This window comes from Gadus macrocephalus, chromosome 22, assembly GCF_031168955.1.
Source record: "Gadus macrocephalus chromosome 22, ASM3116895v1".
In the NCBI taxonomy this organism is placed as follows: domain Eukaryota; kingdom Metazoa; phylum Chordata; class Actinopteri; order Gadiformes; family Gadidae; genus Gadus; species Gadus macrocephalus.
The window spans coordinates 12,038,396-12,049,686 of NC_082403.1; the positions used below are offsets into that span (position 1 = coordinate 12,038,396).

At 43.1% G+C, this 11,291-nt stretch overlaps 1 protein-coding gene across 1 annotated transcript; it reads left to right on the forward strand.

Annotated features, from left to right (window-relative positions):
* Positions 1–141: 141 nt before the first annotated feature.
* On the forward strand, positions 142–6,420 carry hoxa1a (homeobox A1a). Its single transcript, XM_060044227.1, has 2 exons — positions 142–4,285; positions 5,070–6,420. Exons 1-2 carry the CDS (start codon positions 3,679–3,681, stop codon positions 5,432–5,434), a joined length of 972 nt encoding a protein of 323 aa, XP_059900210.1. The 5' UTR covers positions 142–3,678; the 3' UTR covers positions 5,435–6,420.
* Positions 6,421–11,291: the final 4,871 nt, after the last annotated feature.

Genomic DNA, 11,291 nt, shown 5'->3' on the forward strand with positions numbered 1-11,291 from the left:
TCTCTTTTTTCTTGTGCACTTATACTTGTTCTGTTTAAGGATCTTTTTAAAAAGTTGTAATATGTTAATGTGATTGACTAGCACCCAATGACCTCATGCAAAATGGCTATACAGCAATACAGAGATAATTATTTACGGCTTACGGTTTAACGATTAGAACATAGTCGGCTATAATTTGCTTGTATGCTTTTGTATATGCTTGGTCATTAAAAATATACATTTTAATATAATTTTCAAAAACCAAGAAAATACTGTGTAGTTCGAACAGACCTTTCTAGAAAACTACTTTGAAAATTTGAAAACTTTTACTTGCAAATAGGCCATTATAAAGAGGCCTAATCTTATCCTCTAAATTGAATTAACAAATTAATGTGGTATATATCTGTTGAATTAAATTGATTGCACTGGTGTTTAAATCCAACACCAACATGCTGTATTAGGTTACCAAGAACAGTAGGCCTATAGCATTCTTAGGGCTATAAACAAAATAAACACTATTGGCCCAGCAAACCCACAGCAACTACTTTCAAAGCATTTATTTAAAACATCCAAACTCTGTCGAGTAGGCTATAACAAGTAAGTAGGCTATAACCACTTAGCTAGCAAGAAAGCTCATGGTGCACAACTCCTTAGCACTGGGTGCACGCGCCGGCGAACACAGCGCGGGTGTTTGCCTTCGCGAGCTCATAAATCAAGCCGTGGCATGAATGAGACGGACAGAGAGCAATTGTGACGCAATGTGCACAAATAAAAACCCTCTTACATTTTCATATGCTTCTCCCATAGCCACGAGAAAAAGGAAGAGAGGCTTGGCGTACGTTTGGCAATAATTCATTTTTATAGCTTGTTTAAACACGCATCGCGCGGCGAGAGCAGTGGTAGCAGTAGCGGCCCACCCAAGCTAAGACTGCATCCCTCCTCAGTTGTTAATAGCGGGGTGATTCAAAACAGATTGCATAGGAGGCCAATTTATTTTACCTTGTGAAATTTCATCAAAAAATAATACATTATCTGGTGGAAATTGTATAGCCTATATTGGGTATTTTTATAGAGTGCGGTAACGCAAATAAAATAGCAAGTTTCCTTGCTGGTTCTGCAATGGAGGTAAAGAGCGCAATGTGGGACTATTTCTGAAGTGTAGCAAATGTTTTGATTAATGGAAATTTTGTGACTTCGCATAGAGCGGCGTGTGTGTGTGTGTGTGTGTGTGTGGTGTGTGTGTGTGTGTGTGTGTGTGTGTGTGTGTGTGTGTGTGTGTGTGTGTGTGTGTGTGTGTGTGTGTGTGTGTGTGTGTGTGTGTGTGTGTGTGTGTGTGTGTGTGTGCGTGTGTGTGCGCGCGTGAAAAAAGCTAACAACCAGTTGCAATCCCACTGTGACCGATTCATATACTAATCTACATATATTAAGTCCATATCCTTGTGAGTATGTTTATCAGCGTCCAGTATCTGGTTTATCGAATATTCTGGAAACAATAAGCAGCAACCATTGACTGTTTGAACATATGTTTGAGTCGAACATGGGTTAGTGTGTGTGTGTGTGTGTGTGTGTGTGTGTGTGTGTGTGTGTGTGTGTGTGTGTGTGTGTGTGTGTGTGTGTGTGTGTGTGTGTGTGTGTGTGTGTGTATACGTTGGCGTGTGCGTGCACGTGCGTATTCCTTTAGTACTAGGCCTATCCCTACAGAATTTTCGAACCAATGATGACTGAAACGAACTAAGGACCTGTAACAAAATCATTCCGAGAGAGCGCGCCTTTTCTCTGACCATGTGCTCACACAAAGGGCTGGAAGCTCCGAGGTCTGCCGTAGGGTTGCACAAAGTTTGGAGAAGCCAGGGATTCATGCGCCCACGCACTCCTTTTCGGGAACAGAGGCAGCTGGCGAGAGGAGGGGGGATGGGGAGAGGGAGACCGATATAGGGGTCCAGTTATAACGGGCCTTTCTATGGGAAATACTTATGTGTTTAATAAATTAAATAAAATAATAATACGGATTTTTTATTTTTTTTACGATTTACTCTTTCACTTCACCAGGTAGGCTGTTGCTATATTCGGCTAATGTCATACTCCTACCTTCCAAAGCAAACTTTACTCTCTACAACCATTGCACTACTACTTTTCTTAGGGTTAGGGTTAATGCAACCCGCAGGAAGCAATACATTTAGTAAGTCTACTTACAAACTTATTATGCACACGGTATAAGGTGTAAGCCCTAACACTTTTTCCTTTGGTCTTTAGCAGATTTGAAAAAAATCTTATTTCAAATCTGCTCTTTAAATCGGACTGAATGTGGGTTCGTTATGGCATGTGCCATGTATTTTTGGCTAAACGTCCAGTAGGGGCGCAGATCCATTCTCCGACAGCCTCTCTCACCCCTCCCTCCCTCTCTTTTTTTCCTGTTGCCTTCCTCTGTGTGATGATTGGAGTGCTGTTCATCGGCTAGGCGACTACAACGTTTTTCTACAACAGCATCCTACGCTCACATTGGCCTGCCTTTAGTCTTTTCAGCAGTTCTTTTCATTAAAACCAATTTCTCATCATGGTATATTTGGTAAATAATCTTAATAAGACAAGCAGCAACCCACGTTCACGCCTCGGGTATTACGTGCCTTGACTCCAGCGACAGGGCTCGCTATCAAATCAAATCACCTGATGAGTGTACATCCATAATTAAAATGTCTTGGCGTGGCTGTCTATGGTAGACATATGACCTCGTGACCCTATGCCAGAAAAAAACGCACAATATAACGTGTCGTAACGCAATTAGTGACGTTCCCTCAAGATGAAACAGCAATAAGGCATTTTCCCCATGACCTACGTGGGAAAACAAAGAGCAGGATATCACCAACTGTCATTTTTTTTAAATATAAATTCTGTCCAATTAATCCGCATCGTAATCCTCCACCGCAACATTTTTCAAATATCGGGAAAATACATCGCGCACATAAAACAGGACGGCTTTGATCACAACCACGTGACAATAGCACTCCACGCCTTCCAAATGGATGCTGCGCCTCAATAAAAGACCGTTCGACGCGCGCTTACAAAGAAAATAGGCTGCAAGCACCGAGGGCACGCTCAAGCACATCAACATACAACCACGCACGCTCTCTTTCTCCCTCTCTCTCTCTTTCACACACACACACACACACACACACACACACACACACACACACACACACACACACACACACACACACACACACACACACACACACACACACACACACACACCCGAGCATATTCCAAAATGCCATACCTTGTTTCAGTGTGATGGTATTCACAAGAAAAACCGCTAAGATGCAACCTTTTCCGTTCCCTGCTCTCCGTGCGACCCTGGGGCTGCCCACCGCCGTCTGCCTCCCGGCTCATTGTTTGCCCAGCCAATACATTAGTGCAGACGCGCGTCACCTTGATCGACGAGCGCTTGGAATTTAAATACCCTCTCAAACACCAATCTGTCACCGCGAAAGGGGAACGGGACAAGTACCTGACTGGCTGACCCCAGGCCACGTGACAGCAAGCGTTTATTGATATCGGCACATGCACCCCCTCCCTTTTTTGTGATCGGGAAAGAGTTTCCCATAGGTAAACGTTGGCACGGTCACTCAGGGTAAAAAGGGAGATTCGTCACCACCTGTCTCCTCGCGCACCTTCCCTCAGTCCGATTAAAACAATGCGACAATGAGCAGCTTCTTAGATTACTCAGTGATGAGCGGAGAGGGCAGCTCGTGCTCGGTCAGGGCATTCCACGCTGACCATGGGATTACAACTTTTCAGTCCTGTGCTGTTGCCCTGAACAACTGCGGGGCGGATGACCGCTTCACGTCAAACAGGGCTTCCCCAGACAACGCTTCCCACCAAGCAGGGTCATACCAGTCGACACCGGGGTCTCTTGGTTTGGCTTATGGGGCCCATCCGGCGTGTAGCTATGGGCCCCAAAACTTCTGCGCAACCTATAACCATTACACGCTCAACCAGGAAGTTGAGTCAGCAACAGGGTTCTCTTCGTGCGGCCCCTTGATGTACTCTGGGAATATCTCCGCCTCCATGGTGTCTCAGCATCGTCAAGGTTACGGGGCTGCAGGCTTGGGCCAACTTCAGTACGCCCAAGCCACCTACGGCGGCGGCCACGAGCAGGGCAGCCTAAACCACTTCGCCGGGTGTTCGAGCTCTCTATCGCCGCTGCACACGGGTCACCTTGAGGCATGCTGCTCGCCCCTGTCCGAAGGCGCGTCTTCCGCGCAGACGTTCGACTGGATGAAAGTCAAACGGAATCCTCCTAAAACAGGTGCGTGCGTAAATACGACGTGGGTGGTCCTATGGTTACTGAGAGTGAGGTAGCCTTTATCGATATCAACGATTGGCATAAAGATGACGTTTGTTAAGCTGCCGGATAACAATCGTATGGAACTTTTAGTGTGAATGTATAGCCCACTGACGTCCAGTGTGAAGCTGTAGGCCTACATTACGGTGTTATTAGTAACAATTACATCTGGGGGGAGGGGGGGGGGGGTAATTGTCTGGAACTATTTTAGTCTGGCAAAGTAGGCCAACATACTGGGATCACGTGATGTAGGCTACTGCATCAAAATTGTCGAGGAATGAGAGGACATTAATCAAACACCTAAACCTCAGGTGACCAGTCTATTGTTTTTTGCAAAACAAACTATCGCGCGAGTATAAAATAATCCACTACTTACTTCCACTTGCTTTCACATTTGCATGAGCAACAGTAACAGTAGGCTACCTAACGGGGCCACGGGAGACGTGTTTTGAGAAATACATTCAGATGTGCACCACCAACAACAACATCAACTTCTGCGTAAAAGTGGAACAATTGCTGCTGCTTGTGGCTCTGCACTCTGAATGTGATCATAGTGTGAAAAGTTAAGAAGGTGCTACCCCCGCCCCCCCCCCCCACACACACACACACACACACACACACACACACACACACACACACACACACACACACACACACACACACACACACACACACACACACACACACACACACACACACACACACACACACACACAACGTTCATTGACGGTTGCAATTTCATCTACAGGTAGGTCAGGCGAGTACGGCTATGGCGGACAACCGAACACCATCCGGACCAACTTCACCACGAAGCAGCTGACGGAGCTGGAGAAAGAGTTCCACTTCAATAAGTACCTGACCCGGGCGAGGCGCGTGGAGATAGCGGCCGCGCTACAGCTGAACGAGACGCAAGTGAAAATATGGTTCCAGAACCGCAGGATGAAACAGAAGAAGCGTGAGAAGGAAGGACTGTTGCCGGCTAAAGCTCCTCCCATCGGCCCGGGAGACAGTCAGGACAAAACAGACGACGCATCATCTGAGAAGTCTCTCTCGGCACCGTCCACTCCGTCCCCTACGCCCTCCGCTGGGACGGATCCTTACGTGTCCAACTGAACAAACAGTTCAAGCCAGTGTTTTAAAGCAGGACTACCGAAGTTGCGTTTCCAAGGTGTGATGGAGGACATTTGGAAATGCGCGACTAGTTTAAATAGGGTTGAATTCATGCACATGGACACAGTCACACTGACAATAATGTCGGCTGTTCCGTTGTTTGACTTCTTCAAAATGTGTTTTCAGTGTTTGGAAAACCAAAGCATTTAGATGACCAAACTTGGGTTTGGCCGCCCATTTTGTGATATATTTCTGAAATGCTGTGAATGTGCCAACGTATCCGTAGTCTTTGAATGTTCCACTATGTACAAAGGAAACAAATACCTCATGTGTGCCAAAGTTGTAAATCAAAGACAAAGTGATTGCACTTGATGTCATGATCACAATCAAAGAGACGAGACCTCGTGCAGGCCTATATTGTTTTGCTGTTCTATGTTCTTATTGAGTGTTAACAATCTGTCACCCTGTTTTGTCTGATTTATGTGTATCTATGTCGCGAATACCAATCTGGATTGATCACGTGCGATATTTGCATGATGCGTACACCGCTTTTGAATGGGACTCTAGACGCTGAGTTTTATCAGTTTATGGTATGTTACGTCTCATTTCCTTTTCTTTCGTATTGTCGGGGCAAGGTTTACGGGTCAAACCATGTGCATTAAAGTGATTTTACTTCTAAGAAAATGTTTGGTATCTTTTTTTTGGCGAGGTCCACTTCAATGAAGATAGTTTATGGAATGCTTGAAGATGCGTTATGGGGGCTGTTGAGACTATTCTAACATATTTGTTTTTCCTTTGGTCAACGGGTTGACCCTGTATTCCCTTCTGCGCTTGATGATACACGTGTTTAAAGCAGACTTGTTAATTTCTCAACGTTGCCCTTTGCGCGCCTTGGAACCTTTCAATGTATGCAGACGGTCGCGCTCCCGTCCCTTGGGCACAGCAGTATTGGCATAATAAAGGCATGTTTATCCACGGAGGATATGTGAGCGCAGACGTCAGCGTCATTTGTGATGACAACCTTATCGAACTCCTGACTTACAGAGGGGACAAAAATAAACCGTATCGATTAAAAATCGAGGTTATGCTATTGACAAGAGGCTGGTGGCTCTGTCAGTGTCGACTCAGCTAAGTTCCGTGTACGTGCGGTCATGCACACCTGATGAAGACACCAGTTGGTACTAGCCTATATGGCACACATTTGTTAATATTTTCACCTGTAGCTCATACTCCAACTGTCAGGTATGACCGACACTACCCCAGACACAACCACACATTGAGAAATTCGCTGAGGGCTATACAAGACGCAAATTAATTCAAGACATTCACACAACTGTTCAAAGAAGCCCAGATAACCGACAAATTAATAGCGAATGATCTGATGTTCGTCTTGTTTTAACCCCTTCTTAAGTATTGGTTCCTGTTTCCAGGGGGGTAATTCCTTGAGTGCAGGGTTCAAGTCGTCCTTGCCAGAGAGGGAATGCAGGGCTGAAATCGTATCATGATTAATGACTGACGTTTACCTTTACCTTGAATCCACCTGGCCGGGCTGGGAGCCTCATGTCTGGTGCAGGAGGCGCACCGCGGATGTGGAGCCTCTCCTTCTCATTCAAGGGCAAGGAAGCAGAGAAGCAGGCCTTTAAGAGTGACGCCAGTGTTATATTATTAGGTAGGCCGATACTTGCTTATTGTTTAGTGATATGTGAATCTCACGAAATTGTCTTGATCATTCTTTTTCAACCCTGAATTATTTGAACTTGACAAATAAAAAAGAAACATGAGGAATACGCACGCGTGCCCATATCTGCCAAGGAGATCTAACGTAAATACGACCATGAAGATATTAGGCATTCAACATCTGCACTAAAAACTTTTAAAAATATGCGGAAGTTGGAACATCTGCATACAGCCTAAGATATGTTCACGTTAAGGAATTTGCAGTGAATATTTATTTGTGATACTTTTTTATGTCGTAGGCTATAAAACCAACCGGCTAACAAGGTTTGCATTTTAAGCGAATCCAATGGAGATTAAGCCCATTTGAAACAAAATACTACACAAATATAACTGTAGGCCTATATATTGGCATAATTTATTTCCCCGAACCACATTTCACAGTAACTTGCATATAATATTTTAACGTTCACTTTTCCATAAATAATCATTTGTAGAAGGGCCTTTAGACGCAATGCTCCCGGCTTATTGGCGGGACATGCACAACTATGCGTGCAGAGCTATAGAAGTTACAATTATTTTTTCATTCGGAAAGAAATATTTCTGTCCTTTCGAGGCACATTCTAAAAGTGACTATTAAGTGACATAAACTAGAATACAATTCCTTTTGTTGAAATAAGCAATATCCTTTATTCTATAAAAGTAACATGAAAATAGGTCAATTTGTCTGAAAAAAAATGTAGGCCTATTTACACAGGTGGAATACATTTAGGGAAATTGGCCAAAAATTCATGTCGCTGCTTTCATTAACAGGCATACGCAATATGTACGATGCACAAACCTCAATAATAAATATTGTATAATGTAATCTAATATTATATAATATTATCTACTATAATATTAGATGATATAGTCCAAATATAGCCTAGTAAAGGCCGCTTGCAATGTTATTTTCTGATGAATTTGCATTCGTTTAATAACAAACAATAATGGTAGGCCTATTATTAAAAAAATATTCTATAGTTTCTATATTCGAACTTGTATTCCGGTACATCATGGTTTATTGTCATTAAAAACAACATCGGCCGATATCATTTTTGAAAAGCGTAGGAAGGTGGAATCCAAAGACTGCACCCCTCAGCCCCACAGAGCCCTGCACCAGGGACGGCGCTGATTCGATTAGAGAAGCAGCTGACCCTCAAAAGAGACCCGGGTTCAAGTATCGGTCACCGATCTGTCACAGCAACCGAGAACCTAAACAACAGTTTACAAACCACAACATCGGCACACAACTAGACACACAACGAGAACGTCTCGCTCGAATGGTCTGTTTTTTGCAAAATACCACTGTGGATGGTACGGGTTGTATTTGGCCTTTAGGGCGCTGCCTTAAAGGGCCTCAGAATATTAGAAAGGTCGGTACAATTCTGATCGCTTGTTGCAATTTTGTGCAGTGCCTGATTAGAAAACAGACAGATCGGATAAAGGCACTGCGATCGGGTAGAATAGTAGGCTATAGGCACACCCAAGTGGGTGCTACATATTGGTGGTGGTTAGTGAGGTCCCCCCTTCACTTTAGGCGTCTTTGAGTGTTATTAATTATTATTATTCTTCATGTTTAACCTCTGTTTTCCTTTTATTCCTAGTCTGTTTTACATAGTTTTGAATGATGACTATATGCTCTGTAAGGTGACCTTGGGTGTCTTGAAAGGCGCCTCTAAATTAAATGTATTATTATTATTATTATTATAAGCAAAATCGTAAATTGCTATGTATTCATCTTTCAAACTTTTATGAGAATAGTTTATGAGTATTTACACGACGAGCTGTCATCACCTGTCCTTCAAAAGCCCGTTGATTAGAGTGAGGGAAAACAGGCAGAACAATTCGATGCTTTTGTTGGCACTTTCTGAAGGATCCCTTTCAATATTAAATCCCTTAAAGAATGCCTCAAAAAGTTCCGTCAATAACTTTTGACCTTTTAGAAGAGGTAGAAAGAAAAAAAAAATCTAATATTTTGACACAGAGAAGAAATAAGAGAATGCATGCGCTGTGTTATTCGTTTTTTTGCGATAGTGACAAAGTTCATCCAAATAGATTGCACTTAAAGAAATGTTGCTGATCTAGACATAGCTACAAAACAGAGTAGGCCTATTTGTTAAATACAAAAAGTATCATTCGTATTATTAGTTAAATAGGCTACTATTTAGTAGGCTAGCATTTAAAACACTCATATAAACAATCAGATAAATACGAGATATTTGATAAAAACGGAATGGAAGCTATTTTTTCCACTTTGTGCACAAATATTTATAATATTTTCATTAAAATTGTATTGACATCTTCCACTGATATCTAATTGGTCACTATGAATAATCATTTCTTAACATAGATTCAGTGTGGCAGGACAAACAAAAATATGTTCAATTGAACAGAAATACATTTGTATAATTTCTCATTTATGTTTTGACAACATAATACCACATATTTACCTGACCATTGGACAAGTATGGCTTAACATGATTGAGCTAAATAGTATTAAGGGCAACCAAAGAAACCAACATTGACAGACATATCCACTAAAGAGGACAGTTTGAGGGTAATGTGAGAGAGGGAGTAGAGTATAGGCAGTATAAGGGTGAGAGAGAGAAAGAGACAGAGACATACACAGAGAGAAAGACAGGAAAATAACCCCAAATACATAGGGAATGAGAGAGAAGGTTCGCATGTATTATAAGATGAATGCCTTTTTTTCTGCAAAAAGCAGAGCTGATATTTGACTACTATCTGTGACACCAGACACCAGGGACATACAGGTATTTATATCAACACACACAAACGCATACAAACACACACAAACGCACGCACACGCACGCACGCACGCACGCACACACACACACACACACACACACACACACACACACACACACACACACACACACACACACACACACACACACACACACACACACACACACACACACAGATATGCAAGACACGTTTATGCAGACAAGGAGAATATATTTGTCTTTCGCAATCCCCAAACCAATGGAAAATTAATTTTGGATGCTTTGGTGCATGTTCGCAATCAATATAAAACATGATTTTCATACGTATCCTGCTCACAACAGTATGAGAACCACGTGGCATCAGTTGCATACTAAATGTAGAACATTTTGACATTTTTACGAAAGAGATAGGAGAGAGTAACGCAGGGAGTACGGGAGAAAGGGAGAGAATTTGACCCCCGCAGTGTCCATGCCTCAGAAGTTCCTCCGTGTCTGCTGTTGTAACGACCAGAATGAGTGCAGCAGGAAGGAGATGGAGGAAGCCACCATGAAGCGATGATCAAATAATCACAAGGAACCGTGAGGAGAAAGCGGTGGGTGTTGTCACAACAGAACAGACCGCAGAGACAATGAAAATACACAACAAACCAAAAAGAGCCTGGATACTCGATCATGAATTGTAAGACGACATTACACCAACCTCTGGTAAATATCCTGTGGCATTTGCATTGCCATCAAAAAGCTATTGACCACAGCATCTGCGGTTGAGCATCATTTCACCATCGTAATTGAGAAGTCCTACGTCTGCCTCTGACATTAATCAAACGATTGCTCTGGGGAAACGCCGGGGAGTGTGTGCGCTAGCGGGATAAAACCCGGACCGCCACAGAGTGCATATCTGTCTGCGTGTGTACCTATCTGTTTACGTGTACATCTCTGTTTGCTTGTACTGCAGTGGCCCGCCTGCACTTTCCCGGCAAGAGCCTGTTCTTGTTTGCAAATCGCAGGCAGTGCGCAAGTGTTGCTTGTTGCCGTTTTCCCCGGAGAGATCCTTTCAAAACCTAAAGAGACAGGGTTGAGAGTGGAACAGAAGAGCGGACGGATAAGAAAAAATAAATAATGAGAGTGAAACTTGGAAGGGGAAGAGAGTAAAGCAACCAGTTGCCTACAGTGGTTTGGTAGAGGTATAGAAAAAAAACAATAAAAAAAACATCCCAAACTCTAAAACTGAGCAAACCAGTTTGTAATTTTAAAAATGTCTCCCACAGTCGACATTAACGAAGTCAGTGTTTGGGGGAATCTTCCGAGACAGACTGTCAAAGACAGCGAGAGAGAGAGAGAGAGAGAGAGAGAGAGAGAGAGAGAGAGAGAGAGAGAGAGAGAGAGAGAGAGAGAGA

Coding starts and splice junctions, on each gene's coding strand:
- hoxa1a (XM_060044227.1), top strand. CDS start 3,679: ATGAGCAGCTTCTTAGATTACTCAGTGATGAGCGGAGAGGGCAGCTCG. Junction 4,286..5,069: donor ACGGAATCCTCCTAAAACAG/GTGCGTGCGTAA, acceptor TTTCATCTACAG/GTAGGTCAGGCGAGTACGGC.